Source organism: Mus musculus, chromosome 19, assembly GCF_000001635.26.
Source record: "Mus musculus strain C57BL/6J chromosome 19, GRCm38.p6 C57BL/6J".
Lineage (NCBI taxonomy): Eukaryota > Metazoa > Chordata > Mammalia > Rodentia > Muridae > Mus > Mus musculus.
The window spans coordinates 42,417,602-42,436,171 of NC_000085.6; the positions used below are offsets into that span (position 1 = coordinate 42,417,602).

General features: G+C 51.4%; 1 protein-coding gene across 11 annotated transcripts in view; it reads right to left on the reverse strand.

Moving 5' to 3' along the window:
- Crtac1 (cartilage acidic protein 1) overlaps positions 1 to 15,365 on the reverse strand; it is a 149,932-nt gene extending 134,567 nt beyond the window's left edge. For 2 of the 11 annotated variants that reach the window (NM_001356589.1, NM_145123.5), the window contains exon 1: positions 14,009 to 14,187. In NM_001356589.1, the coding sequence (NP_001343518.1) occupies positions 14,009 to 14,032 (24 nt within the window). In that variant the 5' untranslated portion in view covers positions 14,033 to 14,187. Of the gene's footprint in view, positions 1 to 13,697; positions 13,904 to 14,008 lie in introns of those variants that run through there. The other 9 variants (XM_030251093.1, XM_006527372.4, XM_030251090.1 and 6 more) reach the window with 6 other exon arrangements.
- Between the last annotated feature and the right edge of the window lie 3,205 nt (positions 15,366 to 18,570).

The window sequence follows — 18,570 nt, forward strand, 5'->3', positions numbered from 1 at the left end:
GAAATTCCACTTCTGAGTGGGCACCCCGAAACTGAAAGAATAAGTAGGTTTTTAAAAACTTGATTGCATTCATGTTATGCTGGATCATCTTTTTCTTCTGTGAAACCCCCTCTCCTGGCTTAGAAATAGTTGGCTCCTTTGCTGTGAGGATAGTCTCCATGTGACAAAGGGCGTGTGTGGGTTAATGATCTCTGAAGGTTTGGTGGCTCACCTTGGGTATTTTGTTCAACCCAGATGTGTTGTGTGGCTCAAGAATCTACATCCAAACTCTTTTAAGTTTGGCCTTTTAAAAGAATGTGCAGGAAAACTCAGCACTCTTTTGGGGGGCGCATCAGACCCACCCCTAAGCCATTGCCTGGCCAGCACACACCTACTTCACCACAGAAACTCTGGATGGCCCTCATTGTTTGTTTAAAGAGTGATCTTTCAGACAGTTGGTGACTTTGGAATATGCACACCCCTGATGGCCTGGGCTGTTTGACAGGTCTTCCTAAATGGAACACAAAGACGTGGGCCTCTGGACACGTATAACTTTGTCGAGTTTTTCTGCCTCAAGAGAGTAATGAACTCTCACAGTTCACCCCAGGCTTCTTGATGGAAGAGCAAGAGCAAGGGCTTCTGGGAGAATCCAGGAGAAACAGATATCTACACACCTATGCACAGGGCAGCAGTAGTGAACAGGCTGGCCAAAAGATGAAAGTCACCCAAGTGTCTGTGGATGTATAAACAGAACATGGCACACGTGAACCATATTCAGCCGTGGCAAGTACAGAAATTCTGGCCGACACCACAATGTGGACAAATCCTGAAGACACTTCAGCAGGTAAAGTAAGGCAGTTAGTCACAGGAGGACAGACGCTCTGCAACTCCATCTGTATGAGGTCCTGGGAGTGGTCTGTACCCACACAGACAGGAAATAGCATGTGTTTCCCAGAGGCTATGGGGAACGCCGTGGGAACTGGTACTTGATGACCGTAGCTTCGGATGGGAAGATGACTTAACTTCTACAAATGGATGGTGTAGACGTTTGGCTTTGGATTTTTGGTTGTGCTTAAATAGTAACTTTTATGCAGTGGGTATTTGACCACAATTTAATAAGGGCAGACTCACGAATCTCATCTGAAGACCATCGGACTTAATTGGCCTAGGCTGGAACCTAGGCAAAGGGGCTTCCACAGTTACCGTGTGATTTCAATAGGCTGGAAAGCTTGGGAAACACTGCTCCACACCAGTGCTTCAGCCTCTCAGGCTTTAATGTGCCCATGAATCACCCAGTGGTCTTGTTTAAATGCAGATTCTGGTTCAATAACTCTGCCAGGGCGCCCAAGATTCTGTATTTCTAACAGGCTCCCCAGCGGCATAGAACCTTGCTTTCCGACGACATGTAGTTTATAGAGCAGCACCATGGCTGCCGCTCCCAGAGTTGTGAAACCAAGCAATATACTCCACTGAAGGTCTGGGCTTGATTCAAGAACCTTCTCCTTTGCCTCTAGATCTGAGGAGTGGAATCAGCCACAGGGAGGGGCAATCCCTTAGACACTCAAAGCACCAGCTGTCTTCAGCCCACGGTAAAATTACCACAACTGGTAGGGACTGAGAAGAGTCCCAACTCGGATGTCTGCATAGAGGTAAGAAGAGGTGAAGGGGTCAGATCAAGGAAGTGGGAGTCAAGTCAAGGAGACCCAAGGAAGATGCCATCAAAGGGCAGGACCCACGGAAAATGGAGGTAGGTGAAGGCAGGGATACATGCCAGTTGTGTTCCCAGAATCCATCACTGGAGATATGCTATTAATATTATTAAGTGGAGGAAAGGCGGAAGGAATATGTCCAAGTGGTAATATGAATCAGCAGAAACGGCTTGCAGCTTGTCATAGGTGTCTAAAAGCTGTTCTTTCTCTAAAGCAACACTTCTCAAACTGCAATGTGCTTGACAATCGCCCGAGGGTCTGTGCTAATACAGGCTCTAATCCAGGTGGTCTGCATGTCTGACAAACTGTCAGGCAATGGCCAGACCACTGCTCTACAGACCTCACCTCCAACAAGAGAGTTGCCAGCTAGTGATGTCCAACCGCTGCTGCCCAGAGGAATCACCTCTGTCCCTGGGAGCACTGTGGTAAGGCCTGTGCTTCTCGGTGTGATTTCATTGGTCCTGGGTCATGATGCTGTATCTTTTTAGGAGCTGTCCAGCTGATGCTGACGGGCAGTTCAGGATGAAAAAACACTGCCCCAGACTCACGGTCCCCTGATGAGAGTGTTCACTGCGATCTGATTTGAAGTGAAAAATGTTTCTCCTCCTGAAATTCATCATTGACTTGTTGAAGTCTATGAAGAAAATCCATTTAGCTGAAGAGTGTCAACGGAGGCAGAAGATATGAAGTTTGGGGAAGAAAGCAGAGCAGGCTTCTACTGCCTGAGCCAGAAGGGTGGGGGGTGGCCAGAGTGACCTCACATTTGATACGACTTGCTCAGGAGTCTCCTGTCACACTATTGTGAACATCTGAATCCTTGGGGAAAAGGTTAAAAAATCAAAACTAGAATGGGATGAGAGGTAGAAAGGGTGTTTTGTTTTCTTGGATGCTTGGATGTCAATCATTTGCTAGGCGTTATTACTTTACTGTGCCTGGCAGTCACTAGCAGCAATATTCACATGGTGCAGAGAGTATTACAGAGTGTGTAGTGTACACAGCACTAGACCTCTGGTACAGAGCAAGAAGAACATCTGCTAGAGATGTATGAGTTCCACAAGCTAAAGATGAACCAAGCCCAGCGTTTGCCCTCATGGAGCAAACCAGCAGCGATTGAAGTATGACACCCTGTGTCACGGCCATGTAAAATTCTGCAGGAGCAGAGCACACCAGAGGAGGGGGAGCTAAACGCCAAGGTACAGCCCCTTGGCAGAGGGGCACTGGGCCAGAGTGCATGGCATCTCCGTAAGAAATGAAGAGCTCTGCAGGGTAGTTGTGGGGCCAAGGATGAGAAAGGTCTCTCTGAAGATGGTGTGGTGGCTGGACTTGTGTTCCTGGGAAGAACTGCAGCACCATAAAAACTTCCTTAAAATGCTCCATAAGCGAACTTTTCACCAATCCTCAGCGAGAAGTTGAGATTGAGCCCAAAGCCTGGCGTCAGCGACCTGCATCTGGACCCACCCGAAGGCCCAGCACAGACCAGCACGCGACCTTGGCGTGTTCTTCCACCTTGCTGATCTTGAATGTCCTCGTCTGTAACGTGGGATCACCTGAGCCATGGTGAGGAAGGTTAAGCGAGCCCTAAGGGAAGGCCTGGCAGGGGGCCAGACAGAAAGCAGCTTGGTGGCCCATAGCAAAGGTGGAGTCAGTCTTCAGATACTGGCTCCTGGTCACACACAGGAAAAAAAAATATATCAGTTTTCTCAGTTTTCTGTGGCCTCCAGACTTTCCCGAATTGGGTCTGAGAACTGGTATCCAAGCAACCTGGCTTCTCTGCTGTGGGGTCAGGCAGCTGTGGGAGAGGCTTCCAAGGGCAATTTCCAGGGCACTCAGTTCTGCAATTATCCAAAGTGCAAGGACACACCCCACGCTCTCACAAAAGCAAGAGGACCAAATGTTGGAAACAGGCAGAGAAAACAGACCCTCTCAGACCCTCGTCAGACAGCTGAGATGAGGAAGAGAGAGGCATGGCAGCTGCAGGAACATTCTGCCCCTCACGGCCTGGGCCATCAGATCCTCAGAGACCCACTGAAGAAGAGCTGACGGAGCAACCCTGACTCAGTCACCCCAGCAACACTTCCTGCAGACCTAAAATGAACCTGGCCTTGAGCGAGGTACTACGGGTGGGGGGTCCTGAGGACAAGGTCATTCACAATTTGCTGTGTGGGGTGTGGGGTGCTGTGGAGGGGAACCACAAAGAGACCTGAGTGATTCCCTCAGGGAGCTGGGCTCACTTCCCAGAGGGGGGCTGCTGTGTCTGAGTTTCAGAGGGTGGAAGAAGTGGGCTGAACGGGGAGAGGCTGAGGAGGAGGGAAGAACACGTGGTGCAGGCAGCAGACATCTGCAAAGGTCAGGGGGACCCAGCTGTCACCCTGACCTGCCCTCGGCTGCCTGGACCACAGTGTGGGAGGCGGCACTCAGTCTCCACTCCTGGATCTCGTCTGGAGGCTCTGTCCTTAGAGACACGGTCTTCGAGTGGAATGCCACTGTCTAGGAACATTTTGGGTCATCAAACCAGGGAAGCCGTTGCTAGTGGCATCCTGTGGGTAGAGGCCAGAGATGCAGCTGAATGTCCTTCAGAGCACAGGACAGACCCCAGGACAGTGGCATCTATAAATGTCAACTGCAGTGAGGCCGAGACAAGCCACACTAGAACAGTGTCCCATCCCCCATCCCCCTGGGAACTTTGGAAGACTCTGCCTGGGGACTCCTCTGGACAACTTGGTCCCTGTAGAGACAACTTGCCTTGTACTGAGCATAAACAAGCAAGATAGTCTGCTCTACCAAAGGACCTGCAGTAGGCCGGGACAGGGCACTAACAAGGCACCACCTGCCAACGAGTTGCCTAGGTGACCGCAGGGGTATTTCATTCTATCTGCTGGAGTCCTGCCTCTAGCCTCCATTGGTCCCCAGCTGAGTAGAGAAGTAAGATGTTTTTCACTGAAATCCTCCAAAACCAACACAGCCATTCAGGTTTCAATTCCAGTGTCCCAGTTTTTCTTGTTTCATCATTCTTCATGACCCCTAGGTCATGGGTCAAGGGTCAAGTCTCTTTGAGGATCCCTCCAGTGTCCTCAGCATCTCCATCCTGTCTGATGGGCATTTCTCTGCTGCATCCTCCATTCCTGCTAACTCCTCTCCTCTTACTCACCCCCTGCTTCCCTCTCTGTCTCAGAGCTGATAGCAGATTGTCCTGTACCAAAGCAAACAGAGTTAACACAGAGCTGCAATTTCAGGGAACAAAAGTGGGCAGTAATGTGATGACATTATATACCTAACTCTGGCCATACTGGTGTTACTAGCCCTCCATATGGACAACTCATTTAATCCCCATTAGAAGCCTGGGAGGTGGTGTTCTCATTTTACAGATGCAGAAACTTGAGCACAGAGGGCTTAAGTAACCTGACCAAGGTTATGTACTCCTACACAGTGAGCCCACCATTTCTGTTTAAGTGAACTAGCGCCAGGATCAATACTCCCAGATACCTCAGTACACTGTTTCCTTCACTCCACCAAGTTTTTTTGATTCAAGTAAGATGGGGACAGAAGGGAAGGAGGACAGCAGTGAGCTAGTCACAGGGGACAGGGGTGTGTCTCAGGCCAGGGAGATAGCGTGTGCACTGTGGAGGTGCAGGGTGTTGTAGCACAATGATGCTCTGCATGGTATGTGCAGAGCATGTGGCAGGAAGAATGCTGGGAAGCAGGCCTCACAGGGACCAGGTCCAAAGGATGAAGGCTGACAAGCTGACAGTATGGTAAAAAAAAGAACACAGTAGGGCTGGAGGTGTGGCTCAGTGGTCAGTGCTTGACTGAGTTCATGACAGCCCGGCTCCCATTCCTAACACTGGAAGAAAAAAAAATAGAGCAAGAAAATAATTACATTGAAGTATGCAGGGGACCAAGAGAGGGCAAGACGCAGAGAATAATGAATAGGGGAGTACTGGAGGTAACATCTGCTCATTCATTCATTCAGGATTGTTTATAACCTGCTGTATGCCAGGCTCTACGCTGGTCACCAGGAAAATACTGAGAACGAGAGAAAATTCCCGTGCCGTGGAAGCTCGTTCTAATTCTTTAGCTCTGTTTCTCCACCCTGCTCCCTCTGCTGGTCCCCCGCATGGCCAGCCTGGAAAAACTCCAGACCTCTACACCCCACCCACCCACCAACCCAGGAGGCACAGAGCCTATATACCTTTCCTCCCATTGTGGTGCTAGAGACGGAGCCTAAAGCCTTGTGCATGCTAGGCAAACACTCGACCACTGAGCTACATCCTCAGTGACCCTGTCCTTTGCATTGTCCCCAGCTCCAGGAAAATATACTGCTTCCTCCCATGAAGAGAGAACTCTAGATGGTACAAGAGAGGAAAGATGGATCTTTTCCAGAAAAAGGCAAAAGAGAGCCTAAGAGACCCAGGCCAGGATGTGTCACAGAGAGCACTCTGCTAATGAGACAGTTTTTGTGAACGAGAGAGATGCCTAGAAACTGCTAGTCTTATACCCAAGGCAAGCAAGCATCTTACTAAATATGACCAGCAGCTCAGCCTTCCTGGCCTGTAAAATGGGAAGACAGGCTTGCACACCGGTGAGAGTGGACTCATATGAATGCGCCTTACCTTCTGAGCACAGTCCTGGGCATAGCAAACGCCCACACACGGTAGGTAATGGTAACAGTAATCACACTATTACTGCTAGTAATAGATGCTTGCTGCCTGAACAAATACATCTCAGGAGAAGGGGCCAGGCACGCAGGTGCCCCTTCCAGGAGCAGCTGTCAAATGTTGAGTGGAATGCTCTGGACTGTAAGACTTTGAGGAATAGACTTGCTTCTGCTACTAATTTGTCTAGGGACCCCAGAGGAGTTCTTTGGCTCCTTAAACACTGCTTTCAAAACGCAGAAGCCCTCAATACACTTAGATACACACACTCATTCTTCAAACACGTAGGAGAAGCCTAGCTACCAGGTTAGAAATGACAAGCCAGGCAATGGTCCCCAGACTCTAGGAGCTAGGTTTTCACACAACCTCATGAGCGAAGTTCAGAGTAGCAACAGGTACAGACTAGATGAAGCCAGTGGGAGGGAGGGATTAACTACTGACGTGGGAGGAGAAGCCAGACAGGAGAGGGTCCCTGGAGCTGGTGAATTGGGATTCTAAGTGGCAGAGACCCATGGATCAGAAGCATGCATGTGAGACAGATCAGTGCATGCTGCGAATGCAATTGCTGCTTCCAGAAATGCAGAGTCTGGACACAGGGTGGAGGGAGATGGGGCGGGGGAAGAGGAGAGCGGAAAGCATTGTGCAGAGGCTGCAGCTGGGGTCTGTCAGAGCCTGCAATACCAAGGGAAGGAGCCGGAGTCACACCATAGGGAGGTTTTGAAGTAAGGCTGAGACATGATCAGACTTGCATTTTTCAAAAGGGCATTTAACTTTGGGGCAGCCGTGTGCAAGGCGTCAAGTGTGTTTCTGAGCAGTGCCCCAGAGTAGATGTGAACAGCCTGGTGTGGGGGGTAGTGGGGGCCACTGGATGACCTCCAAAGTTCTTTCCAGACCTAAGAGTCTGTGGGTCAGGGGTTTGTTTGTTTGGTTGGTTTTTTTTCCCCCCTGAAATCATTTAAAATGCATTAGTGGGCCTTGCTATTTAAGAGCCTCCTCTTGGGAATGGTTGTGTGAGACAAAGATTCAGTTCCTGGTTTGTCTTCAGTGGGAATCCAAACTTCCTTCTGTTCTGTGGGCCGAAGCAGGGTAAGGCTGCTCGAAGGGGTCACCAGAGAAGCTACTTGGGGTGGGGGAGGGGAGAGGAGAAGCAGCTGTGGATGGTGAAGAGAAAAGGAAACTCAGCCTAGCTTCAGGCTCACAGCTGACCATCGTCCTACTGAGTGGCCCTTGCATAGGATTCATGAGCCCTGCTAATTAGCAGGGTCCTGGAGATATACATGGCTCTGACACCAAAGGCTAGCTTCCAGAAGGAGCTGGAAGAGAAGTAGGCCTCCCCAAGTAAGGCCAGTTTGGAGATCCACCTTAATGCCAGAGGCCACCTCAGCCCCAGAAAGGCCACCTCTAATCCATATCCCGCCCCCCCCAACCATACACACACTTATTAGCACCCTTTGAGCGCCAAAGTCTCAGGTGCTGTCCTAGGTGCTGAATCTGTACAGGCGAGCAACTTGTGCTGTGTCTCCACCCCCAACACCATTGGCAGGGCAGCATCTCCTTGAAGACTCTTGTTTCTACCCTTGCAAAGGCCTCTTTGGATGAGAGGTGCAGGGCTGTGAAGTGTAACAGAAGCTGCTCTTTGAGGCCAGGGTGAAAGATGAGCTGACTTCAAAGAGAAGGGGTTCCACTATACGCAGTGGAAAGAGCCCACCCAGCTTAGGTGACTGCTTCCCTGAGACCTGGGGCTCACGGCTCCCAGTGCATCCAGGCAGGGGTCTAAGTAGTAAAACCTTATTCTCCAATGCAGGTAACCTTAGTCCTCCGAGGGAGCCTTAAGTGACTTCCTTCTCTAATCCTGACCACAAGGAGAGAACCACTCTCTCTAGCTGAATGCGGAGAACATCAAGTGGGGGCTGTGACCGCCGAGCCTACAGGAGCTTTGCAGCTGAGCTAGGAGGGAAAATCCAAGCGCTCAGGCCTGTGCCTTTCCTGGGAGCTTCAGTAAGATTTGCAGGACAAGGTGGCTCATTTAAGACAGGTGTGACAAAAGAAGCCAGGAGGCTCGGGCCAGAAACCCCACTGAAATCAATGCTCTAGCCAGAAGGAACCTGGCATAGGCAAGGAAAAAGACATCCCTATGGTCCCTCCTCTGGTCACCAGGACAGTCCCTTAGCTCAGCAGTGATTCCATGACCTTGTCAGAGTACTTGTGAGGTGCAAACAAAGATAAGAGTAACTGGAAACATCAGCGAGGGTCATTTTACACTCTCTGCACTCTCCATTCTTCTGTGGCTAATTAAAGCAATATGTCAAAACGTCCCTTGGAAGAGATCTTTAAGAATATGTCTGTTAAGTAAACAAGGTTTTACTAATTAGTACCGGCCTTCCCATCCCTCCCAGAACTTCCCTGTAGAACTTCCCGGTGCAGGCTGCTCCCCTCCTGCCCTGCCCCCAGCAGAAAGGGTGGCAGAGAAGTCACAATCTCTCCTGACTCAGAGAATGGGGACAAATCCAGTCGTCTGACATTTGTGCAGCTATCACTTTCGCCTCCGGATGTTGATCAGATTTCCTGGGCTGGAACCAACGCACACACGGGGCCAGGGGACTGGAATGTTTCCAAGAAGGGAGTGTTTTGTTTCACACAAAGTCCATCTGATTTCTTTCAAGGAATTTTTTTTCCTTTTTTCTTCTTTCTTGTTTTCTAGGTGTCTACACTTTTGAAAGGCAGATCTTAGGACTTTCCTCTATTGATAAAGATTCTGATACTTATCTTCTGTTAAGACGACCCCCTTCCACGAGCACACGAAAGGCAGTATAGGACTTGGGGAGTGACTGATCTAGTGTTACTGTGAGTCAGCACCAGAGAAACAGAACTTTTCAAACCCCCAAATTTGTAATAATAGCAGCATTAATAATAGTCTCCTTGTAATTTTCTAAGTGTTTCCACAGCTCATAATTATCCTTCACAACAACTTTGGGGGAGTTTGGGTAAACCAGCCTCAAAGGAGCAGATGTGAGTTCCAGACTAGCTCTGCTGTCTACTTGCTATTGGGTTCTGCCTGGTCATCTCTCCACTCTGGATCTCAGGGTCCTCGGCTATGAAACAGAGCTGATTGGAACATTCCCAAAATCTCTACCATCTGTAAAGCACTGCTAGGCCCCGATCCTGGTACCGTAGAGCCTTGGGGCCAGCTAATCAGTAGTGTTGGGGCTTCCCTGTGCACTAAAGGAAGGTTCAGCAACAACCTGGCCTCTCTCCCACCAGATGATGCTTGCAGTACCCTTCATTCCAACTGTGGCAATATATTATCTCTAGACCCTGCCAAAAGTCTGGGTGGTGTGAATTCAGTAATCTCTCCAGTCACTACTGCCTAGGGGCTGCAGTGGGATTGGAAACATAAGGAGCATGGGGGGGGACGGACAAAGGTCTTCTCATCCATCCTTTACTCTTTTTCTCTAGCCCTTCACACCTTCTTGTACATGTTTCAAACCCAATCTCACAGTCTTCTGCTACTTCTTATTTCTTAAACGCCCTAAGTGGTCCAGCGTGTGTTTGGTGTGATAATGAACCAATTGATTTCATACTTTCTCCTAAGGAGAGTTCACAGGTTTATGTCCCCTAAGCAACCAGCCAGACTCTTCAGAAATCCAGAGCAGAGTCCAGGCTGGCCTGGGAGCCTATCTGCAGCCTGCAGGAGGCTCGGTGAGCAAGGATTTGTCAGCACTCTTAAATCACTGGGCTCTGAGGAAGGCTTCTCCCAGCAGAAAGATCCTTCCTCAGGAATCAATAGCTCAGGGCCTTCCATCACATTCAAAATTATCCTGGGACCTGTAAAATTTCTTTTCCCCGAGCATGGCAGAACCCCAAAGTGAAAATCCAGCAGTGGGCCAGAGAGAGACCTGCCAGTCAGACTTTGCTCATCAGTCCTGATGCCACCATGACCAGAAGCTGATGTGCAAACCTCAACACTTGGCCTTAGCTGCAGAGGAAAAGATCCCACAGTGTTCCCAGTGATCCAGCACTAATAGCTCCTTCCAAATGACTAGCTCTTCGCATCGCACCTAAAGAGAAGAATCCCAAAGACCATCTTCCCCCATCTTTGCTCACCTACCCTCACAGGAAGATCCTATACTCTTCTTATACTGAATGTAATTATACTCCTCTGATCTTACGTAGAATCAGATCAAGACCGAGAAGTTAAATAGGCTGACGTGGATCTCAAACACAGTTCTCGGAATCGCACTTAAGGAAAGGAGCTATGGCTCTCTGGTGGCCTATATCCTCACCTCCCTTCTTTCTTATGGATGAAGACCCATCTTGTCAGTGAGACTGAAGAGCTGAACAATCTTGAGCATTTTCCTTGGCAATAAGCACCCACTGGGTGACCTTCAAGGGCAGGGGAGGATTTTACTTCTCAGAATTCCAGATTGGCACCAGGGTTCCTAATGAAGAAAGGCCACCAAATCTGCTAAAGTTCCAAGAAGAACCAACCCCAAGGAAGTGCATACGGTACGTAAAGAAACTGGGTGATAGTGGAAAACAGAGTTACCCATGGACCCACCAGACCAGCAGAACAGAAGGACATCAGAAATGAGAGCATCTTCTAGGTGCCCCAGATGCCAGAAGAGAAGGGATTGTTTGAGACCACAGCCTCTACTACGGTGACCTTGAGCTGAGAGCGGCAAGGATGAAGGACATCGGGGAAACACTCTTCGGGAATTTTTTTTAGTTCACCTGGGATCTGAGTTTGAGGGGGTCCCACCAGCAGAGGTGTGACTGCAGGACAGAGAGACTGTTCCAGCATGCCTTAGAGGATGTCTAGGCCTCGCCTTAGGTTCTAAGACTATCTGGTGAGGGCCTGCGCATTTCTGATTCCATTGCACGGAGTTGCACAGCTTTTGCCTAAAGATCATTTAGAGCAATAAGACAAGACAGTGGAGGGAGGAGAGAGGATAACTTGGAATTTTACAGCCCGTGTATGTTCATTATGAGAGCTTTATCTGCCCTTGTCTTCTTGCAAAGAAAATTTCCCTAAATTTACTAAAGCTATTAGTATACTCAAGTCTGGCCAGTCAGTAATTACCAGTGCCTACTGCGTAGAAACATATGTCCATTTTCACAGCACAGAAGAAGCAGGTCACTGGAGTGGAGAAAGCTCCAAACAGGGAACTGGGAATCCTGGGGCTTGGCCCCATCTCTTCTACCAAACAGCCATGTGACCTTGGGCAAGATACTACTTTTACTTCAGCTGAATTTTTTTGTAAATACATTGTACAGGGGAATGTTGGGAACGGGGTGAGGTGGACCAGATACTCCCCAGTGCTCCTCTCTTCTTTTTTCTAGTCTTAAATATTCTTAGGTTCCAAGAATTCAAAGAATACACAGATACCAAGCAAAAAAACAATGATCTCAGAGAGCAAGCGGGGCTATGTATCGGCTCTGCCTCCCCGGAATATTCTGCCATCCCACTGCTTCTGAAGTCCTAGGACCACCTGAAGTCACAGGACATGTGGTGGAAGGGTCCCAGTCCCAGTGTCCTCAATCACAATGGATGATTGTTGAGGGGTTGGTAGCCTGAGCTTTCTTAAAGCATTAAGTTACTATGGCCAGTGAAGGGTAAGAAACAAGTCACTAGTCCTGAGCTAGGTGGTTTTGGTGCCCCCTACTGGTCACCAAGGAGCCCGCTCCACCTCCAAGCTTCCACTGATTGGAAGGAGGCAGGAGAGCTTGAGGACCAACTCAGGTGGTCACAACCTGTTTAACAGAAGAATTTCCTGGTCGTTGGCCTAGTCTCTCTAAGAATCTGTGTTTCAGTCTCGGCATTACATAGGCCATTGGTCTACTCATTCACAGGGCTCCTCCATGCAACCATAGGATACCTTAACCAAACACCCTGGTGCCAAAGAATAAGCACCAGGGTTCAGAAGGCCAGGTGTAGTCCAGACAGAGAAAGGAAGACAGAGCAGCAAGCAGGTATATCACTGCACACATCCCTAATGGAAAGAAGGTCTTGGGAAATGCAGCAAGAAATGTTGACTGCAAGCAAACAGGGAATGGGGGTGGGGTGGGCATGGATTGGTAAACCCACACACACACACATAAAATCATTAGCCTAACGCAGGTATCCAAGGAGTTTGAACACATGCCCATTGGTAGGGTTGTACTACGGTGAATGGCTCAACCCCAACCCATCAGCTACAAGAGCAGAAGCCACCGGCAGCCTTCAACCTTCTCCAGAATCTATCAGCACCAACTGGAGACCAAAGTGTTCTAATCTAGTCCAGCACCAAGAACTAAACTCCCTTCCTTGCCTACCAAATTGACTTTAGAACCTGCCTCCAGAAGAGGCTTTTTAACCAAGACAGGAAAGAGAGAGGGGGAAAAAACGCCTCCTTGAAGACCATATTGGGCCAACTGTTCATATTCCCATTTTTCCACCCTCCACGTCTCTGTCTCAATACCCAAGTGTGAGGAACTGTTCAAGTCTCTGGATCTGCTTTAATTCAACGTGGGTACTTCCTGTCCCAAGTTATCATGGTTTCAAATCTCCCCTGATAGCTTTTCCCCAGGAGTTCTTCCCAGGTTCAACACAGCATCAAACCGCTGTCCTCTACTCTGGGAACCTTCTTGCTTTCTTTTCCAACTGGCTTCATTTTTCGAAGTCTTGCACCCATCCCAGAAGGTACCTCAAGTGCAACTCATGAACGCTTCCAGGAGGACGGATGAGATGTACAGATGTCACGGTAGGTGAACCCACCCAATAGCAATAGTAATCATTAGTCATTCAAGAAGGAACCCCCCACCCCCACCCCTAGGGAGGCTCCCATCCCAGCTGGGATGACTTTGGATTCTTTAGTTGGTTTCTGCAGAAGCGGGACTAACCAGGGCTCCCAACTACTGTACTGCAAAAGAATCACGCTGCATTGCTGGGCATGCCCCCAAGCCTGCCTGCTGCCCCACCAAAACCTTTATCTGATTCCATAAGATCAAGGGGGGGGGGGACCCCATGGTTCCCCTAGAATGCCAGAAAAGAGCTTGCCTGAAACATCCTTAGCTAGAAAGCCAGACCACACCTCGGTCCAGCAAAAGGCGGCTGGCAGCTACGCTGTGTACCGGGCTGGCTCCGGGAGCACTCTGCCACTCAGCGCTGTGCAAGGGGAGACAGCTCGGCTTCCCGGGAGAAGAGCTATGCCCCGGGGGATCTTCCCCAACCTGGAAGCGTTGGCAGTCGGCCGAGGATGGTAGCTTAGTCGTCCCCAAACTGAGCCCGCCAGCTGGGTGACTCCCCGGGTACCCTCAGCACAGCCTTCACCTGCTCCGCCCCCTACTAGCCCCATTGCCCCCTTCTCAAACCGCTGACCTCCATCCTCTGTGCCACTAACACGTTCTCTGCCAACTGTGGGCTGTCACCCCCACACCTCGGCTCCCATCTCTTCCACCACCTCCAGCCTGGCGCCCGCCTTGCCCCCAGCCCGCGGGGAGGATCTGCGCGCCAATAGAGTCCAGCGCCTCTTGGCAAGTTGGGAGCAGCGTCGCCGCCTTCGCAGTCCCGATCTTCCCAGGTCCCCAGCTGCATCCCCGCCACCCCTGGGGGCGTGCGGGGAGGGGTGCGCTAGGCTGGCGAAACTTTCTCCGCCGGAAGGGGTGGGGGCTCCAGGAGCGGATACTCACGCCCGGGTCAGCGCTCGGAGCCATCCTCTGGCTCTCTCAGCCCCACCGCTTGGGGGCGTCGGAGCGCGGGCGCTCGATGCTGCCTCTGCCGCTGGCGCCGCCGCCTTGCAGCGCCCAGCCCTGGTCCCGGGCTGGCCTCGAGCCTCCCGCCCCGACGCCGCGCGCTCGCTTTATACAACTCCACTCGAGCGCGCCCGGGCTTATGTAAAGGCTGGCGGAGGCCCGCAGCCAATGGCGCGGCAGCTGGAGCCGGGGCCCAAGCTTGGGGGGCGCACGCGCGGCCAATCGCGGCCCGGGGAGCCCGAGGAGCCGGGTGGGGGAAGGGGCGCCTCCCCGCGCTGATTTAGGAGCCGGGATTGCGGTGGCAGCAGCCGGCAGCCAGGCTGGCCCGGCGCGGCGGGCATTGGGGTGGGCGGCGGCGCGGGCGGCGGCGAGGGCGGGTGCCCCCCGTGCTCTGCCGCGCCCCGCCGCCGCGCCGCGTAACCTTCAGGAGGCAGCGGGGCCTGGCGAGTGGGGAGAGGGCGCCTTGAGGGACGCTGGGGACCGGGCGGGCGGGAAGCGGATGTCCCCGGGGGGGGGGGGAGCGCGGGGAAGGCAGTGCAAGGGGGGGAAGGGAGGCCGGCGAGCCCCAGGACCCCGCAGCCACGCGGAGCGCAGGGCGGGGGGTAGCGGCCGCGCTGCTGTCTTTCTGCCTCCCAGATAGCGATCTGGCGGCTCCCAGGCCCGGCCAGAGCGGCCGCGCGAGCCACGCCGATGGCGAGATTTCTCGCTGGGGAGCGAGCTCCGAGTCGATCTTTATCCAGCCTAGGGACGTGTCCGAGCGCCTCCGGGGGACTGCTCAGTATGGGGAACAGAGCTTCACCACGGTCCCAGAGGGCGGGGAGCAGGCGAGCGCAGCTCGGCGGTCAGGCGCGGCGGCCCAGGCAACTGCGGGCAGAGTCTGCTTTCCCACATCCGCGCCCTCCGCCCCCGCAGGCAGAGTCCTCACCGTACCTAGCCCCCTCTCCAGCAACACCCACCAGGGCTGAGCCTGGCCCACCTGCTCAGGGCGTCTGCATCTTTTGCCCACACGGAGTACTACCGCTTGCTCTTTCTCCGTTGTCACCAGCTGGCACAGCTGGGTGCAATGGCTTTGGTCTCTCTGGCCCAAGGGTAGTGGTGGGAGAGCAACTAACATGGAGATGACTTCGTTAGTAGCTCCCCATATACCTGTGTTTGGGGCAGGTAACTTGCTAAGGTCCACATCAATGGACCTTTTGCATCTACAATAGAACCAGGCTTATAATAGGTGCTCAGCAAGTAGTGAATTTTGACCTTTCATGAATAAGACCGGTGGATTTCTGAAAGCCAGACCCGAGGCCTCGGAGAAGGATATGGGACTCTTTGCTCAGCTCCAAAGGCTTTGCGATCACTACTCACTAACTAGCTTGGCGTCTGTATGTTTGACGCTTAAAAAGACTTGGATGAAGGTTCTGCTATAGAGTTCCCTGTCAACCAGTTCCTAGCTGGACCTGGTTATCTCCCAGTACTGATTAGAACTGTCAGCCCCGTTTGTGCTCTTCTCTTAAAAGCAGAAGCTAAGCGTAGGCAGAGTCCATCTCTTGGGCCGCCAAGGAGCTCCTCAGCGGTGAGGAACCATTGAGAATCTGGCGAAAGTCACTGGCGTCTCTTTCTGGAAAAACTGGCCAACGTTTACCCATAAGTGACTTTCGAGTATAATTTCAGGATCATTAGGAATCCCGAGACTCTGGGTGCTCGACCCAATATCAACCTGTTTCTTCAGGGTTCCAGGCCAGTGGTTTGTAATCAACCTCTCTCTAGGGGTCGGAGACTGTTCTGTACCCTGTGAGAATCTGAATGGATGTGTGGATGTGCTTCTGGGAAAGATGCTCTCTCTCTCTCTCTCTCTCTCTCTCTCTCTCTCTCTCTCTCTCTCTCTCTCTCGTGTGTGTGTGTGTCGGGGGCAGGGGGTGTTGCTAGAACATAATCCAAGGTTCTGCATCAATACACTTCATCCAGCAGCAAGTACACTTGGTCCCAAGCACACCCCTGGTCCCCAGTTCCCTCCAAAGGAGCAGCAGTAGGCTCAGCATCCCGATGGCTCACACTACCGCCCTGTGCTGAGGATATCTGCATCTGTGTGGCTGTGGTCCTGGCACTTGAGAGACTGTCTCCACACTTGTCCTCGGCGTCTTAGTCCCTGCCACTTTCTTTATGTGGAAATAAATAGCAGGTTGTCGGATTCTGTCTGATGCACGACTGTTCCTTAGCCAGAAGCTCCAACTCGGAGAGACAGCAAGTGACTGGTAATTAACCAGTCTCACTGGAGCCCAAGCATCCGAACACACCTTTCTTGGATTTGTTCTCACCTCTCTCTCTCTTTCTCTCTCTCTGCCTGGGAAGCTGTAAGCAGCAGCCCCAGCTGCCGAGACTCACCTCACCTAAACCTGACAGATTTAGTAACCAGCTCAGTAATTATCAACATTAGCCACCCAGATGTGAATAGGTTGTCGGTGCAAAACAACCCTGCAATGATCTCACTCTCTCTAGTCAGGGAAGGGGATGACAGAGCCAAGGTGCCAGGAAAGGACAGTGAAATGTAAAGTGACAGGTGTTCCACTCAGGGAGTCCTTCGAGGGATAAGGGATGGGATGGGATGGGCAGATCTGGTCCTAGAATTTCTAATTCTCCTAATGTTGCCTGTGTCTAGAAACCCTTGAAGGCAGGGTGTTTTAGAATTCAGAGAGGTGCCAAACATGTTGCACCATCCTGTGAGGTCTGGAGTCGCATCTGAAAATCAGACACATTCATATTTCCGCAGCGAAATGTCAGGATTTCTAGAGTAAGCATTGAAGGGAAAGTGGTTTCGTGTCAGTTTAGGTCAGGATTTGTCTCCAGATGAGTTGAAGTAGCAAAGTAGCAAAACCCCAAACAAATCCCAAATATTTTACCTCTTGGGGATTTGGACATTTGAAATTGAAGAGAAAGACTGTGTTTTAGGCTGGTTGTCCCTGAAGAAATGAATTCTTCGTGAGAGTTGCAGAAGCAGCAGCAGCAGTGGATGGAAAATCACAAATGGTGATCGGCACTCTAAGGATGTGAAAAAGTAACCCCTTTCTCACATGAAGCCATTTCTCTGGGTTGTCCTCTTTTTCTCAGGGAGCATGCATGCATCACGTGTCAATGGTGACAGGTATCAATGAGTGACAGGTGGTCAGGATGGGCCTTTGTCTAGGGTGAAAATAGACAGAAACTCCTTCTTAGAGAGATGCTTCAACCCCCACCCCCAGGGGAACAGTTGGTTCTGGAGGTATAACTGTGGCAGACAGAGAGGAAGGAGCCTTCCATGGGGCCAGGGTTAGCTCAGAACGACTAGAGATGGGAGAACCCTCAGAGATGAACTCGTCCAGGAAGGATGCAGACCAGAAAGGCAGACAAGAAGCAGGGAGAGGCTCCCGAGTCCTGGGACAGCTGGGTGTTGAGGTCAAAACTGTTTGGGACTTTCGAGGATTCACTGGAGGAGGCGCCTGTCATAGTGGTCATCTGGGCTTAAGTGCTTGGTACTCACCTGACTACGTGTGGAATATGCTTTTGGCGTTCCTCGGGCAGCAGAGTGTGCAGCCCGAGGGGCTGGGTGAGAGTCTGAGGCAGGGAGCAAGATGGAGACATGGAGAGCTTGGGGAACCTCTGACTACACAGTTCTGACCCTGTTTGAGTTGTTTAGCCACAAAGATGCCCCACCCCCATCCTGGTATAAGGCTCTTTGGAGCTCAAGGTCAACAGTAAATAAGTTTACACTTAAAGGATAGTCTGCTGGCCTTTGACTTAAGCCCTAGCACCTGACCAGTACCCCCTTTTCTCTGCCAGAGTTCTACCTGGTACCTGCAGGTCTAGTGACTGGGGCTCTATGCCATTCTCTCATGTTGATCCTCAGATTAAGGATTCTGAGATCTGGATGTTTTGGGTTCTTTCTTGTGGCTGAGTCCTTGTCACCTACTGCCCCACATTGTTCACATCAGCTTCCTCCTCAGCATCTGCAAACTTCCCCATGCCCCTTCCCTCTATCCTGGCCTCACCTCCTCTTCTACCAGCTGCCAGGAACCCCTCTCTTTTGTGGTACTTTGGTGGTCAGCTCTTGCTCCAGGCCGCAGCCCCTCCCAGTCTGGCATCTCCAACTTCCAACCCTGCCAGATTTCTGACAGACATGAGCTCATGGTTCTGGTTTAAAGAAGAAAGGCATTCTTTGTGGAAGCCGGTCTTCATCATGAACAAATGCCAGGGAGAGCTCCCGGGTTGGGGGCACCTTGGCCGGTTTCATCCTGTAGGAGGAGGGAAAAGGTGGAAAGTGAACAGGAGAGGAAGGTGGGGAAGGAGGAGATAGAGGAGAAGAATCAGAAGAGAGGAAGGGAAGAGACTCCAACCAAGGGGAGGAGAATGTTTGAAGTCTTTTTCCTGTATCTAAACTGAGCGAACCTTGTGAGCAGCAAAGGGTCAAGCGCTGAAGATGAAAAGGAGACCCAGTGTGTGTGCAAGTGAGGAGGGGGGCATAGGAAAAAGAGAGG